Source organism: Podarcis liolepis (genome assembly GCF_965112155.1).
Source record: "Podarcis liolepis genome assembly, chromosome: 9".
Taxonomy (NCBI): Eukaryota; Metazoa; Chordata; class Lepidosauria; order Squamata; family Lacertidae; genus Podarcis; species Podarcis liolepis.
The window spans coordinates 18,190,757-18,218,610 of NC_139564.1; the positions used below are offsets into that span (position 1 = coordinate 18,190,757).

At 42.2% G+C, this 27,854-nt stretch overlaps 1 protein-coding gene across 7 annotated transcripts in view; it reads left to right on the plus strand.

Moving 5' to 3' along the window:
* The window catches only part of GRID2 (glutamate ionotropic receptor delta type subunit 2), an 818,982-nt gene that overhangs the window by 457,726 nt on the left and 333,402 nt on the right, over nt 1-27,854 (plus strand). For all 7 annotated transcript variants that reach the window (XR_014515533.1, XR_014515534.1, XM_083458633.1 and 4 more), the window contains exon 4: nt 6,074-6,279. Coding sequence is in view for 5 of the 7 variants with exons in the window: in XM_083458633.1 (XP_083314759.1) it covers nt 6,074-6,279 (206 nt within the window). In the remaining 2 variants the exon portion in view is untranslated. The remainder of the gene's footprint in view (nt 1-6,073; nt 6,280-27,854) is intronic.

The following is a 27,854-nucleotide window of genomic DNA, read 5'->3' on the forward strand; positions in this document are numbered from 1 at the left end:
ACAGTGTTCTCCTTACTTGTGTTCCATCCAATATGTGCCATATTTTGGCATATTTGGCATAAAGATATGCCCATGACTGGAAGTTAAGTCAATCTGCCCTTACATAGAATGTGACTATGAATTTGGTATGTGCAAGATGTAGTGTGTGTGCAGTTGGGACTAAAGATAGCTGCTTTTAGAATAGCTCCAGAGCCCCAATTCTACCTACAATAGTTTATGTGAGACTTGGTGAGTCTCTGGTGCCTTCAATCTGAAAGTCTGGGACTCCTCTCATCATAAGATATCCTGGCAATATCAAAGTGCATTGCCCTCTTAATCAGCTGTTATTCTTAGATGGAGATGGACAATCTAGGTTTTTTCACCCAGACCCTGTTTACTTAGCTATATTTCTGTTGGTAATGTGCCCAGGGAATCTCCTTCGCTGTCTCTTGCTGTTGCCTCAAAGGTAAATAATTTCTGCTTTGGTAATCAAGTTGCTGCTACTGTTCCTTCCTCTCCCATCCCAGCCTGTCTGAGAATATGCTGGCAGAAGAAGCAGAGGCATCCATCAGCCCCATCTATCACTGGCTGATTCCGTTTCCAGTCAAATTTCCAATCAAACTGGGGCGGGGTGGAGTGGTGTGGTGATTGGGTCTGGCTGACACCAGCTCCTAGCAACAACATTAGATCACCCACATGTGGGTGAACTAAGGTTCAACTTAATCAGGACTCAGGCAGATTGTTCCACCTCCACTGTGTTCTACCTGCACTGTCAGAGGAAGTATGCCCTTTGAATGTCAGTTGCTGGGAATCACAAGTGAGGAGAGTGCAGGTTCCTTTGGTAATGTGTGCTGGGAATCTCCTTCGCTGTCTCTTGCTATTGCCTCAAAGGTCACATCTGGTTGGCCACTGTGGGAACAGGATGCTGGTCAAGATGGGGCATAGGCCTGATATAGCAGGCTCTCCCCTTGTTCTTTTTGGGACCCACTCTGTGGTTTGGTTTCATAGAAGTTTCCTCCAGTGGACACATTTTCAAGTGACTTCCCCTCCACCCTTATGGCAAGAGGCAACCATTTTTGCTCATTATTTTAGCATTTTGTAGTTCTTCATAAAAGTGAGATCCACTTTGGATCACTGCAGCTGAAGGAAGCAATTATTGTTACAGTTCATTCTTTTTTTTAACATACACAGTGCCTAGAGAAATTATTTTATTGGGTGCCTCATAAATATAATGAGTAAATAAAATAAATATACAATTCACAATAAAATTAAATTATGAAACATAATTGCTACACTGCATGCTGCGGCTGGGAATGGGCCCTCAGTGGCTTGCAGCTGGTGATCAAATTTATAAGTAAACATTCTCATGGAAATATGCACAGCAAGGTCTCCATATTATCTACGGAATTTCTCTGAATCTATTTGAACTATGCCTCCTCAATGTGCAGTTCGGTTCCAGAACGAAGGATCCCTGCTACTGCAGCTATTGCTGTTCAAAGAAGGATGACTGCAGTAGGCTCATAAAGCACTGTTGATAAGAATTTGGACAGCATCATTTGTTAATGCAACAGCTTTCCTCATCAGCAGTGGAAACAAAGGAGTCTTTTGCGTAAATCACCCAGGGAAAATTTTGAAGTGTGTTTCCCTTTAACTGAGTTACATGATATTTTCAGGAGTAGTATGAGAAGGAAAAATATGTCTTATGGTATATAAGGACATTTTCTAAAATGACGGATACTTGAATTACACATGCTCAGTGCGTAACTATGGGTTTTCTGTTACTTACAGTTTTTTTTTGTTTTGTAGTTTCCCATTAGGTTTAGAAAAACCTGAGGAGATTGTGGCTGTGTTTTGTCATCCTTATCAGGGAGCATAGTCCCCCCCAGCCTTTCCTCCAAAGCTGGTCAAGTTCATTGTGAATGTAGACTTATCCATTTGGGAATCATGTACTCATTTTTCTTAAGTTTGGATGAACACATTGCAAGCTCATAGTTGCTCATTTGCTGTCACTGGTGATAGATTGGAAGAAGCCCCAGCTTCCCCTTTGGATGGCTTAGACTTTAAACAGAAAAAAAGAGCCATATGGAAAAACTGTGATTGATGAATGCCAACACTGTTGCAGTGCAAACACAAGGCCACAATCCACCACAAGATTATCCAGTGCTTGCACATTTAAATAAACTCTTCTTGCACAGCTCTCATTTATTTCAGTGCAGTTTGCATCATAGAATTTTCCAGCAGGTGTGTCCTAGGTTAATTATTATTGGTATCATGACCAGTGATTGATTAGTCCTCCCCTCAACCTTCATAAGTTGCCTCAGAATTAAACACAGAGATTTTCTCCAAAATTCAGAAATAGCTCAAGTTTCTTTTTATGAGTCCATTTGACTCTGGAAGCTAGATTGACATTGTTGCAGCCCTTGGAAAAATTACGACTCCCACGGGCCACTGGGAACTGTCTCCCTTCCATTGGATTGAGTGCTGTTCAGCTGGGCTGCACCAATATTTAATAGGCAGGGGAAAGGAATTTGGAGGACTGGGTGAAGTGGGTGAATGCAAGAATGAGTGGACATTGGGGAATTACCCTGAGCAACAGAATAATTAGGGGACTTGTAAAGCTCATCTGAAAACCAAAGCAAGATTTACAAGCCCCTTTAGTTTATACTCACGTCACAGTTAGGTAAGCTTCATTGACGTGTCAAGCTAAGCTTTTTCAAACATGTGTGAGACTTTTAATCTCAGAGTTAGTCTCAGGGTCATGGGTTTGAGCCCCACATTGGGCGAAATATTTCTGCACTGCAAGGGGTTGGACTAGTTAACTCTCATTGTCCATTCCAGCTCTATGATTCTATGTCAGGGCTAAATTTTTGGAAGCAAGCGAATGGAACAGCTGGTGGCTCATCAAAGATCAAAGCAGTTTCTAAGCAGTTTGGCATAGGCAGGATGACAAATTACTTAGACAAAGGAGTGAAACTGGAGCCAAAAGTTATATAAGACCAGATCAGACCCTATTTGGCTCCTTTGGTCACCTGATCTATTAGGTTGAAAGCAGCAGTTCACCCTTTTTCATACACTGGACATCAAGAATGGTTAGAGAGAGGTGCTTCAGCACCTTGGACAGATCCCAAGGAAAAGAGAACTTGTCCCAACAAATATCCAAATCTGTCTGAAACCATATATTGGAATCTGCCCAGACTTTTCTGTGGGGCTAAGCACCCACATACTTTTGTCCGTTCTCCCTTGGTGTGTGGATTTTGGGGGAGCATATGACTTCAGGCGGGTGTTGTCTTGGGGGTCCCACCTTGGGGACCTCCAGTTCAATGAGTTACTGGACTGGGCTATAGCTTGGGGTAAGGACTCAGATCTGGCAGCTCTTCATCTTGCAACATTGACTGGGCTGATTACTCTGCCTCCTTTCTTTTGGTGTTGGTATCCTGATTACTCTTCATGACTAGGATCATGACAGATAGGTCTTAATCCTCCTCTTCTACTGGTAGCATCAGAGAGAAGCATAGGCACCAATTATAGGGGGCCCTGGGGGCACTTTACATAAATTATCTTATTGTAATTCTTAAAATTGTTGTGTTAGAGGAGGTGATAAATATTATACCTATATCACAGATGTGAAGCTAAGATTAAGGCTACCAAGTAAATTCATGGCAGAGGTGAGTTTACACTCACCTCTGTTTGCAACTCTGCCTCTCAGCTACCGTGCTGCACCAATTCTCTTAAACATATTTAATTTACATTGAGTTGCAGCCCTTGAACTTGCTTTTTTGGGGGGAGGGGAGGGACATAAATTCTCCATTTGGGATATAGCTACCTAGATCATCATATACCACCTGGAGGTATTAGATAATCACAGTATTTTTACCTGAAAAGTTCTTCCAATATTTCTGATAACTCCTCAGGAGTGCAAGAATAGCCATGTACAGCTATATATTTCAAGGGTTAAAGCAGGAGCATATATTTTTTATGGTGCACTTAAAATCAGGCACATTTGTAGCAGTTCAGATAATTGTGTTGCTTCTTAAATTGGCCTTGAAGTGCCAAAAAGGCCTCTAACAGCACTGATTAGACTGAATTTAATTTCCCTGATTTAGACATTAAATAGGAGCTGCAATTAAGCATCACTATCTTTTGGAAGTATATTTTTAGAATGAGCATGCACTTTAGCAGCATTAAACCATTCTTCAATGTTTTGCGCTACTTCAAACTTCCTGAAGTATCTGTGGCTAAATACAGCAATTACATCCCTTGATTCCTAAAGAGAAGTCCACTCTTTCTCTTAGGCTTTAGTTCTTTATATTTTATTTTAACTCATATATGCAGGTTGCAGAAAACCCATAATTTTCTAAACCCAGCAAGTGGAGTTCAACATTAAGCTCTTCCTATCATTCCATCTGTGGAAGCATTGCCGCATGCCACATGGAACAATCCCCCTTTTCACCCCCCTGGATGCTGTTCTGTGGGTTCACTGAACCAATGTTGGGGTGTACAGGGGTATAAGGGGAGGTGAAACCCTGATACACAAGCAGGAGTCCTTGTGAGGGCTTCTGCTGATGGGGCTGGTTAGGTGAATCCCACCCATCGTTTTCAAACTTTCCATCTTCAAGGAACCTTATCCATATCCATTTGTCTTTGGAGGAATTTCAAATTGTGTTCTGGGCAAGTGGTTGCCAGTGTGGTTTATCTATGAGGGTGGCCACAGTACTCACTAAGAAAATATAGCTGTGCCCAGGGATTGGTGACTCCTGTTCTAAGGTGTTTACTTCATGCAAGATACTAACCATAATTATGAGGTTTCTCTGTAACCTCATGTCAATTCACCTCCTTCCTGGAGCGCTGGATTGTGTAGATTTGGGGAGGGTAGGGGGAGCATGCACAGTTACCTACCGTATTTTTCGCTCTATAAGACGCACTAGACGACAAGACGCACCTAGTTTTTGGAAGAGGAAAACAAGAAAAAAAATATTGTGAATCTCAGAAGCCAGAACAGCAAGAGGGATCGCTGCACAGTCCCTCTTGCTGTTCTGGCTTCTGGGATAGCTGCGCAGCCTGTATTTGTTCCATAAGACATACACACATTTCCCCTTACTTTTTAGGAGGGAAAAAGTGAGCCTTATAGAGCAAAGAATACGGTATTTTAATTCAACCCTTGGATGTTTCTGCCCTTTCCCTCCAAGGCATTCCTTAGCCCGACGGCTTATGAGGGGTCAACAGACATTGGAGACCCTTTTCCTACTTCTGGAAGTCTTTCCCCCAGAGGCAAGGTCTCTTGGGCAGAGACTTGCTTTAGATAGCATACTTTCTCTTCTTCTCTCATAGTTAACATATACAGTGGTACCTCGGGTTACATACGCTTCAGGTTACATACGCTTCAGGTTACAGACTCTGCTAACCCAGAAATAGTGCTTCAGGTTAAGAACTTTGCTTCAGGATGAGAACAGAAATCGGGCTCCGGCGGCGCGGCGGCAGCAGGAGGCCCCATTAGCTAAAGGGGTGCTTCAGGTTAAGAACAGTTTCAGGTTAAGAACGGACCTACGGAACGAATTAAGTACTTAACCCGAGATACCACTGTATGCAATTGTTGCTAAATTTTCATCTGAATAAAGTATAGTCTTTTTTATTTTAATGGCAGATGTGTTTTTGTTATAATGAGATTTATAGGCTCAATCCAAATGAAATGAAACCACTTGTAGGTTGTTGTTTTTTAAAAAAATAACTTATTGCCCTCTTCTCTGCATGAGTCACTTAATGAGAAATAGTTTTCAGAGCTCCATAGGGTTAGTCAGAATCTGGAACAATACGATGGGCAAAAGAGGACGGCAACCAAGGATAATTAAATACCCTTTAAAAATGGTTCTTTTCAAAATGAACCAGTGCCTAAAAATTCCTTCACACAAATTAGCACTTTAGGACATGTCACAAGCATAGCTAAGGAACGGTTCCAATGAATATTAAGTTAATGTGGCCTTCAGGGGGTGGTTGCTTGACATGAGGCAGAATACCTTTTTTCCCAGATAAGCCAAAATCGGTTTTGTCATCTTTCTATATGCTAATTAGCATTTTGATGGGCTTTTGATGTTCCCAGATATCCGAGGAATACAAGAGTTTTTGGACAAAGTATCTCAGCAGGGAATGGATGTAGCACTGCAGAAAGTAGAGAACAACATCAATAAAATGATCACAGGGCTCTTTGCCACCTTGCGGATTGAAGAGCTGAACCGCTACCGGGATACACTGAGACGAGCCATTCTGGTAATGAACCCATCCACAGCCAAGTCTTTCATTGCAGAGGTAAGTGTAAGCACCAGTTGACTTCTATCTTCACCTTTCTTTCCGGAATTATGTTTTGTTTTGATCAATGGCTTCTGTTCTTAGTTTTTGTTTTTGTTTCAAGAAATCTCTTTACACTTTATACTCACCCCTATATTTTTATTTAGATTTTTTAGCCCTCCATTTTTGGACAGTTTCCCCCAAAGTGGCATTCAGTTGATTGAGTGGCATTAATTAAAATAAAAGAGAGTACCATCAGCCTTACAAGACACACAGTATGGAGCAAGGGATAGGGTAGATGAGAGAAAGATAGGGAGGAAGGGAGAGAGATATCTGATCTTTAAGGGTAGAACTAAGTTGTGAGGTATAAGCAGTGCTCCCCCCCTGAAAAATAGGTGCCGGTGCACCTGTTGTTTGTAACAACAACAAAAAAGATGTTGGTACTGTGTACCCTGAGTACCCAATGAAAAAGCACTGGGTATAAGTGTGTATTTATATCAAGTTGGGGGCCAGGTGATCTACCTCTGAGCTACAGTGGCAGAAGAGCTGCTTTACATGCACAAGTCCCAGCATCTCCAGATAAGGCTGGGAATGTTTCTTGTCTGAAACACTGGAGAGCTGTTGCAAGTCAATGAGGACAGTACTGGACTTGATGGACCAGTGATCTGACTTAGCTTCCTATGTTCCTTGCTGATGTTCTTGGATGGGTAGCAGTTAGTAGCTCTTTTTTCTCTGGTCTGCCGGTAGTGTTAGAGTGTTCTCTCCTGATAGAAGCGCAGAATCATAGAACTATAGGGTTGGATGGGACTCAAGCATACCTGACAGATGGCCACCCAACATTTCAAGACCCATGTTCTCCTGTGGCAAGAAACCAGAGTGTGCCACCTTCAGTTCTTCAGTCTCTGGCAACTTTCCCCCATTTCCCCCATTTATTATCTAATTCATAATAAGCAGAGATTTTTTAAAAGCAACAGTTCTAACACAACACATTATTTTGATGGAGTTTGTGTATGTTGTCATCCACAGGAGAATTTCCTTGTACTCTTAGGAGTAAAATATCCAGAAACTGTAAAATAATTTGCTTCAAAACTCATTAGCATTTATGGTTATTGTTTGGCTAATTACCTGCCTGTCTGATTTATTCCTTTACGTTTATTTCACTATTTTTAATTGATTGGAATGTTTCTTTTTTAAATATCCTGGTAAGCTGATATTTTAAAAAAGTGTCCCCTTGAGAGTATGTGTCCACAGTCATCATTGTTTAATGAACCAGGGAGGGGGAGAAACACTAACCCTAGCCTTTTTAATTAGGAATAAAGTATTATGACTGCTGCACCTAACTCCCTCCATCGTTCTTGATGAGTGCGGTCCCATACTGAAAGCTACCTACTGAGGGCCAAAATAGCATTAATGAATCATTAAGGCATTATACATACCAGCATGATGTTCACCAAATGGTGAGGATGTTTGAATTATGTGCTATGGCTCAGTTTGCCACTGTGAGTTTAGAATTTTTGAACATACAAATAAGCAGGGGACACAGGATAGGATGCCTGCAGTGTCACAACAGCCCTGAACTAGGGTTGTAATATGTCTAGGATTTCCGGGACATATCTGGCATACTGCAGTCGGCAGCAGTGTCCAGGTGGAAATTGACAAAAAAAAAAAAAAAGTCCGGGGAAATCTAGACGTATGCTAGCCCTTGTCAGCAGTGCTGATTTTCCATAGAAAAATCTCAAAAAATGCATTTTTTGACAATTTTTTTTGCAACAACTTTGCCCCCCAAAAAACTGAAGGAATAATAGTTGCATCTTGGGAAGCAGTGTGCAAGCTAGTGAAAGGGGGGCAGAGCAGAATGGGGGCCAGCAGTTTGAATCCAATGTAGCAGCCATGGGAGAAACAGGACCTGCTTGGAGTGTAACCCTAGGAGCCCCTCTATCATAGGCTCAGGTTGTATATATGTGTACATATATGTCATAAACGATATGTCATAAACACAGCACAGTCACTGCTGTGCCACATTTCCAAAGGAAACACAAACCCGGAGAAAGTGCCTGGATCCCCAGATCTCACACTACTATGGAGATTGGGCTGTTGTGTAATAATATACTGATGTGCTAGTATATAAAGATATGTGATTCAACTTCTTTTTATTTTGTTGTCTTAGAAGTAGAACATTATAAATTGTGTGCATTACATTTTATTATATGTTATTAGTATTCTATGCAGATAGTTTGTTATTCTAACTACATTAAATATGCCAAACACAATGGAAAATGTAAATACTATAATCCTGCAAAGCATTCTAAATTGTCCCTGATATATGCACGTACACACTACTCCACAAACAAAATGCAAATGTACACTGAAAAATCCATAATTTGGAATGAATTAAGAAAAACTCATTTACCCCGTCTCTGCTTTCACCTGACTGGTTGCTTTTTTTTTTTAAAAAAAAGTATCATTCCACCTGAATATTTTACAAGTATATTTATTAAGCAGTTATTCATTTTTGAAGCTTCCGAGAGACTTTGTTTAAATTCTTTAATCTACAGACTGCGGGATCACAGAAAGAGAGACATTGAACATTTCAATATTTTGCAAGTTCAAAAGGTGAATGAAACAAAGTGAGAAAACTGTGCATTGTTAATAGTGGCAATGCCAAACCCAGTTATATATCACTTCAATTTCTCTGCTTTGGTACTTAAGAACAAATGAGATTGCCAAGACAAAGGGTAATGCAATAGAAATCAGCATTCTCACAAATGCGCTGTACAGTTTTTTGTTTTGATCTCAAGCAAGGGGCAAGAGGAGCAGTTTGCATTGGGTCATTTTGGAATCCAGCAATTGTGCTTGCACAAAATATATGCATACCCTCCCAAATGTAACAGATTAAAATGAAGGCACTTGCATATTTATCTCATCTCCATCACCTCATTAAGAATCACTGAGTTACTCCACTTATCACACATTGCTAAAGGCTCTTTTCTGCAGTGAATGCTACATTCATTTACTGTGAAGTCGCCTGTCTTGTCATAGCTTGCAAAGCACTGTGCATCAGTAAACTGACCCTAGCAGGTCTGGTGTCAGCACAAGGTATAGTCCGGCAATTATCTGGAACCTAGCAGGGCCCACCACCACAAATGCTAACCTCCACTGGGCCAGGTAATCACTTTTTAAAAATGCTCCAGTGCTTAGAGGAAGACTGGTAGGTGGCCAAAGCAGGGCTCTGCCTTGTTGATGGCTTCTTTGATGGGTCATGACTTGGTTTGCTTAGTAACTCAGCCATTCAGGCTGGCCTGGACATGGAAAGACTGGTTTGGCCTGTATTTTATTATGCTCAACCCAGTGCCTGGCACCCAGGAATTAGAAGGGGAGTTTTTGCATATGTTGGAAGCCTCCCAAAGTAGTTGGGGCAACCCAGTCAAATGGGCGGGGTACAAATAATAAAATCATTGTTATTATAAGCACCCCATAAACTTATAACAATATTTTACAGCTATTGCATTGGAAGGAAGACCAAACACCATAATTCCTCCTTCTCTTATAACACAGATTAAAACAAAAAGGCAACTTCTTAACAATTGAGCTCATTTTTTATTTTTTATTTTTACCATTTCTATTGCAATGCACCCAGAGTGGTGTTGATGACACCTCTGGAAGTGCTTGGCTCAGTTCCCTGCTTATCACACACGGATTGTGCAGTCAGGTTTTAATTGTTTTGATTCTAAAGGTTACCGTCTGCCAGATCCAACAGATGGACAGAATGGGGTCCAGCAATAAGTCCTGCAGAGGCTTGGAAAATCAGTAACCATAGATCTCAGAGCATAGGCCAAGGAAAACAGGGAGAAGGATGTAAGAGAGCCGAATGGAAGCAAGATGTAATGCAGAGCAAGGTGGAACATTGATTGGCTTCTCTTCTCAGCCTTCTGGTATAGCCCACACCACAAATGACTGAAAACCCCTCAAAAACTTTTGCTTAAAAACATATTGTACAGTCCAATTACTGTGCCATTCTGAAAACCATGCATCTCCAACAGACTGCTTGTCAGCAATAACTTCCTTTGATGATCTCATATGTTGCATTTTAAATACATGAAGATGGTGGGTGGCCATTGATCTCAGTTACAAGTCAAAAATGTCACTGGCATTCACAGGGCACACTGCCTCTGACAGTGGAGCCACTGCATCGCCATCAGAACTAGTAGCCACTGATAGCTTTATCTGCTATTAATTTATCAAATCCTCTTTTAAAGCCATGCAAATTGGTGGCCATCACTACTTGTGGCCATCATCTACTTTAGAAGCATATCTGCTTCTAAGTACAGTGGTATCTCGGGTTACATATGCTTCAGGTTACAGACTCCGCTAACCCAGAAATAGTACCTCGCGTTAAGAACTTTGCTTCAGGATGAGAACAGAAATCGTGCTCCAGCGGCGCGGCAGCAGCAGGAGGCCCCATTAACTAAAGTGGTGCTTCAGGTTAAGAACAGTTTCAGGTTAAGAATGGACCTCCGGAATGAATTAAGTACTTAACCCGAGGTACCACTGTAGATATATAATTCTAAGCACATATGCTTAGGCTTGCACTGGACAGCTTACTCTAAGTCTAAAGCAATTCCCATTATGTCCTGTAGGGCTTTACTCCTTATGAAGTAGAAATGAGAGAGAAACATATATGTCTGTGTTTATGTGCGTATGCGGAAGAGGTAGAGGAGAAGGGAAGAAGAGGATTCTCTCTCTCTCTCTCTCTCTCTCTCTCTCTCTCTCTCTCTCTCTCTCTTGCACGCGTTTGTGTGTTTGTACATGTGCACACCTTGCCCCTACTTGAATTCATATATTTTTCACATTGATTGTGCTGTGTTCTGAAAAGAAAATTAAACAACCCCAAACATTCACTGAATTAGTGGGATTGCAGCCATACTGGTTTTAAGAAGGCTGAAATCAGATGTTTCCTGCTCACCATTCCACTTCGTTTTTACTTCTCTTTCCTTCCTTAAATCTATTGACATGTTCATCGGGGAAGGATTGAGTTTTCTCATTAACAACACTTACACAACCTTTATACATGTTCTGCTGTACTTCTTTGACAAAGAGTGGTACCCTTTTCAGCAGTGTTCGAAACTCCCATTGTTCTAGGTGCATTTTCCGCCAGGGAATTTCATTAGTGCGCGCAGTTTCTGAGCTCTGGGCTCAGTACTGCGCCTATGATTTCAGATTAAAACTGCAGAGTGGAAGGAAAGGAGGACCTTTTTCTGCCTCCCCAGAACCAGCTATTCTGAAGACTGGAGAAGAGACCCTCTTAAGAATATTATGGAGGTGGGCAGGAGAAGAAGTAGACCATGTGAAAGATGAACTTAATATTTTAGCTAAAGTTCATTCATTTTCAGCTTTGTATTCTTGTTATAAAAAAGCATGTCTAGGCATTCTGTTGTCGCGCCCAGAACCTTGGTTTAAGGTGCTATTTAGCACCTAGCTTTCATTTCTAACACTGCTTTTCAGAGTCTATTGGCAGCACCAGTAACTTCTTCCAGTACAAGTAATCCAGTGCAATATGCCCTATTATATATTATCTTTGCTAGTAATAAATGAATGTTTTTTATTGGCTGGGTTTTGTGCCTCTGTAAGGAAGTATCCACTCCACTGTCTTCACAAAATCTGCAATTGAGCTTAAGGCTTAAAAGGATCACTTCGCAATATCTTTCAAATTCTTCCTTTAACCACCACACTGAACAGGTTGGCACTCCTTGCTTTAAGGAAGCAGGAAAAATCCTCTGTCAAACACTTTCCTATCTGTTGAAAAAATTCTCCTGGATTTGTATTCTGATCTGTATTTCTTCTGCTGCTCCTTGTATAGTCCAGGCTAAATTCATTGCTGATAAATTGGTTGTTAAGGGCACAGCAGTAGTGACTTTTCACCTCTATGAACCTGCAAGAAAAAACCAAGGACAATTCCCAAATGGGGTGCTGGGCGTTCAGTAAATAATCCCCATGAGCCTAAAACACTGACCTGCACATAAAGCAGAAATAAACTTCGGATTTGAGTCCACCTACCAAGGTGCTATTGTTACAGCAAGCAGTGAATGAGCCTGTCTGGGGAGAGTGTTCCAGAAGTTTCTGAAAGAGGTCCTTCACTGAGGATCTTAATTTACGGGTTGGTCCACATGAAGGCATGCGGTTCTTGAATTACCTTGGTCCCAAGCCACAAAGGGCTTTAAAAAATAAAAACAGCACTTTCAATTGAGCCCATAAGCCGATTCAGAGCCACAAATGTAATATGATCAAATAATAATAATAATAATAATAATAATAATAATAATATCTTTATTGTCATTGCCACCTCTCGGGGACAACGAAATTACTTGGCTGCTCCATCCACCCAGGTAGGGCATATCCAATCCCAGTTATCTAACAGTTGCACTCTGCACTTACTTCAATTTTCAAACCATCTTCAAAGGCATCTCCAAGTCACATACATTATAGTAGCCTAACTTGGAAATTATCAGAGCATGGCTAATTTAGGACAGGCTAACTCGGTCCTGGTAAGATTTCAGCTTTCACACCAGCCTAATTGTAAATGGCACTTTGTGCCGCGGAAGACATAGGAACACAAATGGAGCAAGGAGTTCCATTAGCCTCAGGCAGCATGGACAGTGATCAAGGATTGTGGGATTTGTAATTCAACAGCATCTGGAGCCACCCCAGTTTTGGAGAGAGTGAAACTTCATCCAGCACAGGATGAACATCACTCCCTTGGGCAGGTGAGCCACCTGTCCACAGTACTTCCATATTGTCTGTATTGAGCTTCACTTTACTGCCCTTCATCAACCCTGATTTATCATGCCTACCACTTCACCTCAATTGGATGAAAAATAGTGTTAGGTGCCATCCATGTGTCAATGACAACTCAGTCCAAATCTCTGGATTACTTCACCTTAGTGGTTTCATGTAGATGTAAAATAGTGTGGAGAACAGGGACAAAACAGACCCTATATAATAAATGTCAAAGAAATGTACACAATACCACAACAAGAATCCTGCTGGATCAAACCCAAGCCTGTCTCATTCAGCATCCTATTCCCCACTAGATGCCTATGGGAAGCTCACTTGAAGGCCATGAGTCAGCACCAGATTTTGGGTAGTGCAGGTGGTTCTGCCACAGAGGACAGCAAGCCGAGGTGCCACAAAATTGAGAAGATCCATAACTGAGAAGATCCATTTTGGGGCACCAAATATTGGCCTTGCATAGGGCACCATATTACAGAAGGTTACCAAAGTCCACCCCTGCATGAGTATAGGCTTGCCATACATCAGGAAAAAATCCTAATATGTTCTGGTTTGGGGTTGTGAAATGGCAAAATGGCGTCAGGAGGAAGTTCCAAAAGCTTAAAATCACTGTTTGGGTTTGTTCCCAATTTTTTTTGTTCCCTAGCAATTTTAGAGTCTTCCTTTTTGAAATATGACAACCCAACCATGAGTACAACTATCTCACTTGATTTTTTCTCAGCTATTGCTATTCAGAGGCATTTTGCATCAAATACTGGAGGTAAAATATATAACTATTGTGACTATTAGCATTGATCACTGTATCCTCCATGAATTTATTTAATCCATTTGTAAAATTAAATTGCTGGGCATGTTCAGAAACACGTGTTGCCAACTAACAGAAGCCCACATTCCGTCCAGCTTCCCCCCACACCCTCTTTTTGGAGCTTCTTTTCATTACAACAATTACAGCTCCTGTCCTAAAGCTAAACAAAACAATTAAGTACAGAGACAAGTTGTTTGCTTGTAATCCATCACTGGATAAACATCTGGCTAGACATGTTCTTCTGTGCAATATTCTTCTACTTCTGAGATGATTCTGTCCTAGGCCAATCCATGCATTTCATTGCTGCAGTAGAATGGAAAAAGCTTTTTCCATAGATGATGCCAATATTACTTGAAGACTTAACAGCATTCGCTTGGGAAGGACCTACCTTGTTTGTCGTACCCATGTGGTTCTTCTATCCCTGCTTTATTGGCACAATGTGGGAAACAGCAGTGAGAACTGCCTTGGCAACATATTAATTGAGTTCTAGATTATAATCCTCTTTTGTTCTTTGGTTCTCCATTATTTCTTCCATTGTCCGTAACATCAACACTGTAATGTTTCCTGAAAATGCCCTGGATTAACGTGGAAACTAATGATTCGTCTGTGGGGGAAATGGCAAGAATTTAGGTGTCCGTCCCCCCAACTAATCTGAGAACTGAGAACAATTAATTGAATCTCAGAGCTTTCCGCCTATTTCCTTAGAAGGTTGGCATGTTTATATTTATTTGTTTAAATGATGCATAGCCAACCCTTCATCAGTGCTGATACTAGATGCATGCATGCATACAAGAGAGCAATATAAAATTGTCTTTTGCAAGTTATCAGTAAAAGAAAAACCAGTTCTCAAAAACATGTGCAAAGACAAATTAAGCCTGCTAAACACAGAAGGCTAAAACAGCCGCTCATTAAAAAGCTTAAAAGCCTGGGTAAATATGTGGGCCATCATATGGTGCCAGAATGACAACAATGTCAATACCTGACATACCTGAAGAGGAATGACATTCTACAGAGAGGGTGCCTCCACAGGGCCTCCCCTAACAGGTGAATGAGAAGTGCTCTCTCCTCCTATCTTAAAACTTGAGAACACTGATATGGGAGAGGTGCTTCTTCATTTATTCATGTGTGACTGGGGAAAAAACCCCATTAGGATGCTACCTTCCCCACTCCAGATAATCCATAGGAGGTAACTTTTGATCACCTTCCAATTTTGCCCACACAGGTTCTTTTTCCATGTCTTCATAGGAACTAACCATTCCATCAGTTCCAAAAGACTCTGTGGGGTCAGAATCAGAGGAGAGGCTGAAGGCCACCCAACCTTCCCCAGAGAGGTCATCCATGCATGGGGGGGGGGGGACTACTCTAAACTAATTTGTGTTCCTAATCACTAACAAATGTTGACTCATTTTATTTCTGAAGTGATTGATCTAGAGCTGTAGTACCATTTAGATGCTTCCTTTGGCAGAACTAAACAAGAGAAACAAGAAAGCATTGATTCATTTTATAATTCTCAGTATTGGCAAAACATGGAGGGCGTCATCAGGCCACAATTCCCAGGGATATCCACACGCTCAAAATCCATTGAAAATTGTGTGAGCTGCACTAGAGAGGGGTGGGATGTTGTGATACGTCATTCATCCATTTTCAAAAATATGCCTGACTACAGCTTTTTAATACCACTGCTTTTGAGGTGATTTCCAGTGGGAGTTTTAAATAGCTGTTTAAAATCTGTTGGGGCCAAAGTACATTTAATACCAGATATGAGTGACTGATCTCTTTACTTATTTATTATTTTACAAAATACAACTGCCAGGGCAGGTGTGCGGGCACTCCTTTGATCAGTGAAGTAGCAGCCCTTTTCCAAACCATTTCCCCAATCTTAATTCATGTCTGCAATTTCATGTTGTTTAACAAACCAGAAAATATATGCACCAATATATGATGCATGAATTTGCTCTCAAAGAGCCAACATCAGATTGTAAGACAGTTTAGAGCGGGGATTGTGAACAAGTGGCACTCCAGGTATTTCTGGATTCCAACTCCCATCATCTCTAACCATTGGCCTTGCTGGCTGGGCCTGATGGAGGGCACCATGTTTGCTACCCCTGATTTAGATGATGAAAATGTGTATGTGTGGGATGTTTAAATCCAGCCACCACACTGATTCCTGATTCAGATAACAGCCCTATTCCCTGCAGATACATTTAGGTTGTTGTTTTGTTTTTTAAATAGAAACAATTCACATATATCCTAGTGCAGCTTCTAGTTTAGAAATTAGCCACTACTGCTCACTGTGTGAGAGGTTCATGCTATCTAAAAGATCTGGATCCTTTTGAAAGTTGCATGCAAATGAAGCATTTAAAATGGACTGGTGGGGACACCTGTGGCTTCATTTGCTTTTGAAGCAAATTTGCTTTTGAAGTGCAAGCTGCGGTATTTAGGGGAGGTTGTTAAGCCTAGTGACTTCCAACTCTGTATATATTAGCTCATGCACTAACCACAATCTTTGGTTCACACCCAAATTCATTTCTTTGAAAAACAGCCCACCTTGGTCTGAGGTGCTGCGCACACTGCCTGATTTCACTTGGTATCCATTGAAGCCCACTTCATTTCCACCAATTAATGCTTGGGAAATTTTAAAATGGCCTTAACTCCGCTGCTTTTAACAGAAGTGGATGAAATTTGTAAGCATACTATCTCTTTGAAAGATAATAAAATTGGACAAATGACAGGCGAATGATCCAGGGGCTTTTGAGCTGGGTACTTTCTTTCTTTCTTTCTTTCTTTCTTTCTTTCTTTCTTTCTTTCTTTCTTTCTTTCTTTCTTTCTTTCACTCTCTCTCTCTCTCTTATTTATTTCCTTATAAATAAAAGGAAACATCCATAACTTTATATATATATATATATATATATATATATATATATATATATATATATATGCTTTCGTAGATTTTCACGGGTACAGGAATGCAGGTTTTGGTGTCTTCGGGTGTCTTCCCGTGTAAGAGTTGGGGTGTCTAGGCGACGTTTCGACGAGGTCTCACTCGTCATCTTCAGGCTGGTGCTTTCGGCTTCTTGTTACTGGAACAGAGCAGGATCTCAGTGTTTGAGTTCCTATAAATACTGTTGAGGGGGTGTGGTATATAGCCTCCAACGTTCTGGGCAGAGGGGAAGTTCCCAGGTTAGTGTGTCTTTTCTTCTTTTGTTCCTTAATTACTTGAGGGATATCTTGAGTGATTTCTTGAGTGATATTCTGAGTACCACTTAGGTGGGTCATTAAGTGTGGATTAGTTGCTAAAGCTTTCGTGTCTTGACCTCTTGAGCTTGTGAAGAGTTTTTCTGAGAAGATGGCTGTACTGCACTTAGTTGTGCTCTGGCTTGGCTTCGTGTATAGGGGCGAGCTGTGGTTTTGTGCCCTGTGCCAGCCAGATCTGTGTAGGGATTGCAGAGGGGTGCAGCATCCGGAGGTGCCACTATGGTTTGGCTACTGGATGGAGTCTGTAATTTATCTGTGGAGAGGGTCTGGGTTTGGGTCTGGTGTGGTTGATTGGTGATGGCGTTCTGTGTGCCTCTGGTTCTGGTGTCGGTTTTTGTGGGGAGGGCTAATTTCCAGATGTCTGGCAGGCGACACGTCCCGCCTGCCAGACATCTGGAAATTAGCCCTCCCCACAAAAACCGACACCAGAACCAGAGGCACACAGAACGCCATCACCAATCAACCACACCAGACCCAAACCCAGACCCTCTCCACAGATAAATTACAGACTCCATCCAGTAGCCAAACCATAGTGGCACCTCCGGATGCTGCACCCCTCTGCAATCCCTACACAGATCTGGCTGGCACAGGGCACAAAACCACAGCTCGCCCCTATACACGAAGCCAAGCCAGAGCACAACTAAGTGCAGTACAGCCATCTTCTCAGAAAAACTCTTCACAAGCTCAAGAGGTCAAGACACGAAAGCTTTAGCAACTAATCCACACTTAATGACCCACCTAAGTGGTACTCAGAATATCACTCAAGAAATCACTCAAGATATCCCTCAAGTAATTAAGGAACAAAAGAAGAAAAGACACACTAACCTGGGAACTTCCCCTCTGCCCAGAACGTTGGAGGCTATATACCACACCCCCTCAACAGTATTTATAGGAACTCAAACACTGAGATCCTGCTCTGTTCCAGTAACAAGAAGCCGAAAGCACCAGCCTGAAGATGACGAGTGAGACCTCGTCGAAACGTCGCCTAGACACCCCAACTTTTACACGGGAAGACACCCGAGGACACCAAAACCTGCATTCCTGTACCCGTGAAAATCTACGAAAACATATATATATATATATATATATTGGGGCAGATTTGGATAAAATCTGCAAGCAAGGCTCTCTCTGAGGGCATGAATCCTGTCAAATTTCAGAAGGATGGGGTTTCCTACAAGGACAGCCATTACAGGGTGTGTTTTCTTTAATGAATCACTTAAGTATCCCCTTGTGTTTTGTGGGCAATAGGTCTGAAAATTGGTCTGGGTAAGAAACCTGCCAAATTGTTGGAAAATAGGTCTAAGAACTTTTGCTTCAGGTACTCTTTAAAGTTGATTTTGTTGCTGGATGAACTAAAATGGATTTGCTTTTTGAGTAAAATCATTCCAGTTGATTATATGTTTCAGTCACAAAAAAGCTCCCCCTCTGCTCTTTTTCGACATGCTGGTGTTTCTTTTCCTTCCCAATCATCCCACCCTGGTGTTATAACATTATAGTAAGCTTAGGGGCATTACTTTTGCTTTCAGCAGTCACTTATCTGCAGCATTAAAAAAATAAAATAAAAATGTGTGGATCACTATGGCACCACAAAGTGCTTCAGGACCCCAGCTTCAACTGACTCCTATAAACTTACTCCTGCTTTACCTCTGAAAAGCCAGAAATCCCTCTAAGGCACCCTGTTTCACCTGAGAATTTGTTCACATCCAACACACACCCCAATACCTACTTTTAATTCATGTTAGTAGTGTCACACTCTATTGAGGGTGTGATCTGACATTACTCCACATGAGTTTCTCTAAACAAAATTGTCAAGAAGTTAAAGCATTATGTCAGGACAATGAAACCTCAAACTGAAATTTAAAAATGTTCAATGCTAGAGGCAAACATTTATTTTTTTTAAAAAAGAAAGAAACATAAGGAAACAACCCAAATTCAAGTTTTGTCCAGTTACAGTCAGTACGTTGATGAAAGCAACAAGTTCCAATTTAAGCCCAGACTTTCAAAAATAATGTAGTTGGCATTTTGGAGATGCTCAAAGGAATGAAAGCCTTTCATGTGTGATCTCCTTAGTACAAAGTTCATGTTTGAAATGCCCAGATATGTATGAACAAAGAAAGATAATGTATCCCAAGAGTCCATCCAGCTTTCACAACAAGATTTCTCCCTTAAATAAACACTATAGGGCTGACATTTGAAGTAGTGGAAGGTGGGCGTGTCTTAGGTGCAATGGGTTATTGAATACAGAAACACAACTGGTTAAAGCACACAGTGTTGTCCAAAAAGAGTTGAACGGAATTTTAAAACCATGAAATATTGTAAGCAGCTGCAGGGACAAAGAGTGAAGAAGGTTGGGAAGCTGAGGATCACTCAGGTTTTCCATTCTGTCAGCTTGGGTGATATCTGGGTGCCAAACCAACCCGGCATTAGTTGCTTCTGTGGTTGGACTGGAGGGCTAAAGCTGGCAGTTCTTCTCTGGCTTGGATTTTCATTCCACCTGAAGAAGAATTTAGGTGTTATGCTTTCCTGTCCATTAAAGTGGGCTTTAACAACAGCCCCTGTGGTTTTTTTTCCAAGCTTGGCTTGTAAAATTTTCCTGGCTTCTCTAGAGACCATAGCAAACATGAGCTAGTTAATACATACAGTAGAATTAAGTGCTAAAGCTTAGCATGGTCTGTAACAGATGGCAAGCTGCTGTAAGGTGGGGATGGGGGAGAAAAACAACAACTCTTCACACATATTAAAACTGTGCACTTGGGAGAAAACCAAGCATAACTCTATTCCCTGGCATACTTCTTTATGTTCATGGGGAGTTGTTTGGTGTTTTTCTTCCTTTGTGGTAGGAGTACTTGACCTCCTGCTTGTAACCTGAAATGGTACAGTCCAAGGAAAGCTTTAGCATTTGATCCTGTTGATAGTATGAACTGGCTTTCAGAGGATAAGCAGAACTAAGGATTACAAGCAGTTCTACAGGGGAGGCTTCAATACTATGAACCCTTCATTCCAAATCCATTTCACAACAGTGTTGACCAGAAAGAGAGAAGAATGAAATCTGGAGAGCACCTGGGGTGTAAAACCAATTACCCAGCACAACCTCTGGTCACACCTGAAAAGCATGAATGGAGTTACTGTAAAACATCCTGCTCGCCTCTGCCACTTCCCACAGAGGAGCAAACAGCACCTCACTGATGAAGCATATCAAGGACTGCTAAAATATCCAAAACTCAGCATGGACACCTCACAGCTATCCATTTTCAGGTGGAGCTCATCGGGCAAAAGTAATTGCATTCCTCATGCAGGACCTGGTGAAAGGCAAACCAATAGAGAGTTGAGAACTTAAAGGAGTCTCTGTGTTACCAGAGTGATTTAAACACACACACACACCAAGTTATTTACTGGTGTAGGCCAAAAATAAGAAATAGTTTGTCGGGACCATTCTGAATTCTGGTTTAAGACTTCTGAATACTCTCCCACTCTTTGCCTTCCGTTATATAAGCAATTCCAACACGGTGAACTGGTAGTGTGGGTGGGTTAATATTTTGTTAGTGGGATCGGGCAGCACGTTCCAGTATGAACAGGGAAATTCCATCGTTGTAATGTCATAACTTTTAAACCACTCATGTAGCCACAGTAGAGAGCAAGACCCACTGAACACAGTGAGGTTTCTTATGAGTATACATGCATATTATTCTTCTGCCCATGACTAGTTTAATTCTTTTAATTTCAGAAGAACTTATTTTGGTGCAAAGACCTCAGCTATTGTAGCTTCTGTAGACAATGTCTTTTAAGTGCAGCAGAAATAATACAGGGAAATTATCATTATTAGACAAGTTAATAACAGAAGAACAATAGTATCTCTTGCAGGGTCTGGCTCAGGCTGACAAGTGGGATAGAATCTGAATAACACCAGCAGCAAACAAACACTGCTAAATAACTAAGATCCTCTTTGGAGTTATCTGGAGCCTTCATTTGTTGTTGTCAAATTTCTCTCTATTTCCCTAGATTTTGTTAGAATATTTTCAGCCTGAACTTGTAGCATCTTTTCATTTGCTCTGAATCGCTGAGCCTCACTTGAAAACAGAGACCAAAGCTCTTCTGAAATGTTATTTAATGTTATTTCTTTTCAGTGATTTTCTTTTAAGCCCTATAGGCAGTGGAAGTAACTATTAACCTAATAAATCTATTTTATTTTTTTAAAAACAACTGTGGTGTAAAAGAAACTGTGTGAGTCAATTATTATAATCATTTTCACACGAGACTAATTTCTGAAAATTGAGGAAATGGCCAATGATGACATTACACACATGGTTGCAACTTGGAGATAAGGCAACTATGACTTCTCCCATCCATTTTCACCAGTATTTTTCTCCAATCGCTTGCCTAGTTTGCCCTAAGAAACAAGATATACCACACATCTTGGGAGGGGAGGATGGAGAAAAGGACTGGAGAGAAAAGGTGGGGAATGCCTTATCTCAGCAGCAGTTTTAAAGCTAATGAAAATCTCCTGGTAGCAATCTGGCAATCTGTCCTGTTCTTGCAAGCCTTGAGTTGTGTAGCTAGATTCCCAATCACACCCATGAGACTGTGCTAAGGTCTAACAAAGCAACAGCAGGTTGCTGCCTGGCAGAATCAGAGAAGAGTAGGAGTTGAATGGAAGGGAGTTGCTGCACCAACAGCAGCCAGGCAGCAACTATATTGTTTTACAACTGCCCCTACTGCCTCACTCCTTTCTGGATCATCAGCAGATGAATTTGCCATAATACACATCAGCCACTGCATCCTTGTCTCAATTAGAGCTCAGATATAGGAGGCCTTAGTCTGTGCCTTCTAAACTAGGCTTCAGCGCTGGTTCATTGTTGACTCTGTTACTAGTGATTTAGGAGAGCCTGGTGTCTGGAGCTGGGCTAGTTATCCAGTCAAGGGGCATTGGTTTCCCGAATTTTGCAGAATCACAGAAATCTGGGGTGGCAGGCTCTCAGTATACTTCTAAATATGTCAGACTCAGCCCAACTTGGTCCTAATATGTGTTAAGGTACCAGTGTGGTTCTCTTCCTCCTATGAAATCCCATCTTACTCTAGGTCCAGATGCAGAATGGTCCTGACCTCCAGAGAATATCTTGGTAAAGATCTCAATATTCTGATGTGTTATGTTGCTCCTGACATATCCAGGCATGTCTACACTACAAACCTATATGAGTTTTGTGTTGCCACATTAACACCATGTTTTCCCCAAAGAGAGTTGTAGTTTGATGGAGTGCTGATTCCCCCCCCCCTTAGGCACCCCTAGCCCCTCTTGCCCTTTTAGTACTGTAGATGCAAAGTCATTTTCCCCTGTTGTCAGCCTTGACAATGTAATTTGTGGACCTGCTTGATGTGCTTGATTGACTTCTATGCTCCCCTAAGTGAGCAGGGGTTGATACTGGCCCGCCTTTTCACCTGCCCTCCTGAGGCAGCATAGTAGTGTAGCACAAAGGATAGGCACTTAGTTAAGTAGTCCAAAAATCCTGCAAGGGGCGAAGCTTTCATAGTTTGCCATGGTAGCTGCTTTCTTCTTTTCAGCTACGCCTGCATCATTGTTGTTTGGCACATGGCACTGTAAGACACAGGGACCTGGGTAGCTGGCAGACAGCATTAACCCTGTGGAGAAGTGACTTGGGGGACAGATGTGGCAGAAGAAAAATCTTCTACCTATTTCTCCTATGAAGTTATGCTCTTTTGAATCTTTGATAATCTGCAAATCATTTAGAAAATTTGTGAAGGGCAGAAGACTGCCATCTAACTGATTCACCTTGGAAGATGACAGTAGTATGTATTACATTTTTCACTAAGGGAACAGAGATTGTGTTATCACATGATACAGATGGTGTCACAGAGGAGATGTCTGTTAGAACTCAGAGCTGAAGCTAGATTGCTTTAACATATCTTCTAATGTAAGACAGCTTGTCACAGTTTCTGATTTTGCAACAAACCAAAGTACTATGTGTGTGTGCAGGCGTGCACACAGGAACGTGCAGGCGTGCTGTCATTCATCTGAAATCAATGACTTGGCCTATATTTTATCATCATCTCAACGCAAAGGTTATAAAATTACTATATCCAGGGCATCCATCTGTATGTTCAGTAACAATGGAGTACTTACAAGTGCTATCATTGTGAGTCACTTCTATAATAGAAAAGCTCTTCCTTAATTTCAGTAAGGAAGCAGAAAGAAAGATTAACATATCAAGCAGGGTATTACCTGTCAGAGTGAAGGAGCGAATGGTGGAATTCAATTCTGCAATGCAGAATGGCACTGCCTGGAAGGAATACTTCCCCCTGCTAATGCATAAAAAAAGCAGCTGTACCCACTCTACTGATTTATGCAAACTTCCCCAACCTGGTCCCACCCCCGTCGTTCTGATCTACAATATGCATCAGCTCCGGCCAGTGTGGCGAATAGTAAGAGATAATGGGAGTTGTAGCCCCAAATGTCTGAAGGGCACCAGGTTGGGTAAAGCTAATGGGATGGATTATGTTCAGCATTTATAGCAATATAGTTTTCAGATGCAGGATGATAACAAAGGCAGCTGGAAACCTCACACAATGAACCGTGTGGGTATGTTTAACAGTGATGCTGATGTTACCACAATAACAATAATGTTTTCTGCTTAACAGCATGATCCCCCTGATTAGATAGTTTGTAGAAGACTGCAGCCTACAAAGATAGAAAATCTGAAGGGGGGAAAAACCCAGATCCAGACTTTATATGAACAAAGAACAGCTTCTGAGTTGGCTGTTCGGCTATTGAGCAATAGCAGCCTTGAAAACTCTTTGAACAGGAAAGGAGGTGCCATTAATCAGTCTAAAAGCTTATCATCTTGTTGATTGCCAAAATCCCTGTGCTCATCTGCTGTCTTCTAATGGTTAAGAGGCCAGTTGTGCTTGCTCCACAAGCATGTGTATCACACCATTTCACACAATTTGTTAAATTCATTCACAGATATAGGAAATGTGTGAACCGCTTCCATTGGCAAACTGAATATATCGCCGTGTTAGTTTTCCGATGCTTCATGCGTAAAGGTAAAGGTAAAGGGACCCCTGACCATTAGGTCCAGTCATGGCCGACTCTGGGGTTGCGGCGCTCATCTCGCTTTATTGGCAGAGGGAGCCTGCGTACAGCTTCTGGGTCATGTGGCCAGCATGACTAAGCCGCTTCTGGCGAACCGAAGAAGCACACGGAAACGCTGTTTACCTTCCTGCCGGAGTGGTACCTATTTATCTACTTGCACTTTGAGGTGCTTTCGAACTGCTACGTTGGCAGGAGCAGGGACCAAGCAATGGGAGCTCACCCCGTCGCAGGGATTCGAACTGCTGACCTTCTGATCGGCAAGTCCTGGGTTCTGTGGTTTAACCCACAGCGCCACCCACATCCCAGTAAATACTTAATGTTGCAGTAATGGAGTGATGAGCATGTGTGAACAACACAGCCTTTACAGTAAATGGCAAACATGTATTTTGTCATAAAAGGTCCTTTTGACAAACACACAAACATGCACATACACAGAGCTACTATTGAAGGGAAAGATTAATCAGCACAGTACCTTGATTTTGGCTGTTTGATGTATATTTAAGAGAGTTTTCCAAGTGAAACCACATCTTTTTTTCATTTGCAGTGGATTTTAGGTCCTCTTATGGCCTGGTAACTTTGGAATTCCCTTTCACAAAAGGCATTGATGGCTACCAACTTGGATGGCTTTAAAAGAGATTTGGACAAATTCATGGAGAATAAGGCTATCAGTGGCTACTAACCAGAGGTGCTGGGTTGTCCCCAAGATTGGGGAAGCTGGCATGCATGACATCACACAAATCTTCCAATGCCATGCAGGCCAGTGTGACCTTGCGCCAGGCATCTCCTGACACCATGCAGGCTGGTTCAACCTTCTGAAATGTTGTGCTGGGCCCCTTCAACGTGGCGGGGGGGCTGGGCCCCCTTCAAAAAAATGTTAAGGGGTCCCTAGAGTTGGCACATCTGCTTCAAACCCTGATGGCTGTTTCTATCTCCACTGTCGAAGGCAATATGCTTCTGAATATCAGTTACTGGGAAGCACATTAGGGGAGAGTGTTGTTACTTTGGGGTTTCCCAGAGGAATCTGGTTGCCCGCTGTGAGGACAGGGTGCTGGACTAGATGGGCCATTGGCCTGATTCAGCTGGCTCTTATGCAGGGGCGTAGCTAGCTGCTCTGGCCCACAGAGCGGCCGGGGCGGAGCAAGCTGCCCATGGAGTCTGCTTGGCGGACGCAAGCCACACACTGCCCTTTTGAGCAGCGTGGCGCCCCAAGCCATCACGTCATTCCCAGGAGAGACACGTGGCTCGGGGGTGCTGCAGGCCAGGCCCCGCTGTAAGTGCCGTGCCCCCCCATGGTGTGCCATTTTGTCACCCCCTCAGAGATGACATCCGGGGTGGACCAAACCCCCTGCACCCCCTTCCTATGCCCTTGCTCTTATGTTTTGAACTGGTTGAACAAACATCACACATCCCACATAATGTATAGCTCTAGCCTAAGTATCAAGGTGCTCCATAAGTTTCCCCCTCCAGTACCCAATAGTCATTTGCTTTAAGAAGCCAATGTGTTTTCCGCTCTTCTCACTGCACTGAGATTGACTTGCACTGATGGGCCTAAGCTGTTTGCAAAGGAAGCAGCTTTGGAAGTGTGGGAGGAAGGAAGAAAGGCAGTACCTATTCAGAAAAGCTTAGGATGAATCTAAATCAGTTCCAAAGCTTCAGAGAACACAAGCCATGCCCTATAGTTTAAGCCTTGAAAAAATTATAAAGTAGGTAAATTGGATTTTTATGGAAATTTCAGCCAAAGGCTTATATTCCCAAGCACCAATATAATATCTGAATCATAGTAGAATCCACAAGAGATTTGCTGACTTTAAAAATTCAACACCTTTTTATGCCATTGAGCAAAAAACTAATTTACGTTTTTTTAATCTGTATCGCATAAATAACAAAATTAGATTTTACCCTCTATTGAGTGGCACTACCCTACATTGGCAAAGATGAAGTCACTAGAGAAACATGCCACTGTTGCTGTTCTTCAAGGTAAAGAACCAGCTTTTACAGGCATTGTGCTAAACGGAGATGTTAGAAGCTGGGTAAATGTTGGAAGAAAATACGTAAATATCAGGGATATCTCCTACTCTGAAATGGTTACAGTATTGAACTATGCTACAATCTACACAGTCCATTCTGGACCAGACCAGGGAAGCCTCGAGCATCAGGGCCCCTGATCACAAGCAAGGTGAGCAGAACTCATGTTTGCCCCAATCCTGTGAATGACTATGCTTCCCACTTTGGACAAAAGATGAAGAAAATTATCTCCAAGTGAATGAAGGGGAAAGACCTAGGCTGAAACACCATTGGGTAATGCAATATCCTTTTCTTCCCTGTGCCAGAAATGGATTGGAATCTAATTCCCAGCGTTCCCAGTTGGAAGGAAATGACAGGGCACCATTCCCACTGATGAAGAATGCCCTCAGCTGTCTTCTATCTCTTTGGGGACAGCACATACAACACCACATATTTCTCCTGGGGATGCTGGTCCTTGTAATCCCAATCTACCCGTATTTTTCGCTCTATAACACACACCCGACCATAACACACACATAGTTTTTAGAGGAGGAAAACAAGAAAAAAAATATTCTAATCAAAACAGTGGGTGTATGATTTTTCTGGTTCATGCTGTGGCCACAGACATGTGATCTGACAGTGAGTTTGAGGTAGCCCAATGCAAAAATCCTGAGGATCCATGTGGATCCATGCTTTGTAACCACGTTTTTGCACCACTGCGGCCCCAGGCAACAGTGGGTGCGTGATTTTTTTGGTGCAAGCTGTAGCCATGGACATGCTATGTGATCTGATGGTGAATTTGGGGTGACCCACTGCAAAAATCCTGAAGATCCATGTGGATCCGTGCTTTGTAACCATGTTTTAAGTGGGTAGGGAAGGAAAAGCACTCAAGGGACAAGGAACACATGTGGGGTGGGTGGAGAAGGATGCTGTTAATAATGCAGAAGAGGGGTATAAGAGGAGAAGCAAGCAGGCTCTGCTTCTCTCCCTCTTCCCCGGCTCGCTGAAAAACTTTGCTGCTATTTAGCCAGCTGAGTGGGGAGGAGAGAGGGACAGAGAGCCTGCTTGCTTTAAAGGAGCCAACCGGACACGAGCCGCTTACACTCGTGTAAGCGGCTCCTCTCCTCTCCCACTTTGCTCCTTTAAAGCAAGCAGGCTCTCTGTCCCTCTCTCCTCCCCACTCAGCGGCTCTTCTCCCGCTTTGCTGTTTCAAAGCGAGCCACAGAGGAGGGAAGGAGGGGGAACCATGGATCCTCTGCTCACGACTGCAGCAGATCCCCCCGCCACCCGTAGGCATTCATAGAATCATAGAATCATAGAATCATAGAGTTGGAAGAGACCACAAGGGCCATCGAGTCCAACCCCCTGCCAAGCAGGAAACACCATCAGAGCACTCCTGACATATGGTTGTCAAGCCTCTGCTTAAAGACCTCCAAAGAAGGAGACTCCACCACACTCCTTGGCAGCAAATTCCACTGTCGAACAGCTCTTACTGTCAGGAAGTTCTTCCTAATGTTTAGGTGGAATCTTCTTTCTTGTAGTTTGGATCCATTGCTCCGTGTCCGCTTCTCTAGAGCAGCAGAAAACAACCTTTCTCCCTCCTCTATATGACATCCTTTTATATATTTGAACATGGCTATC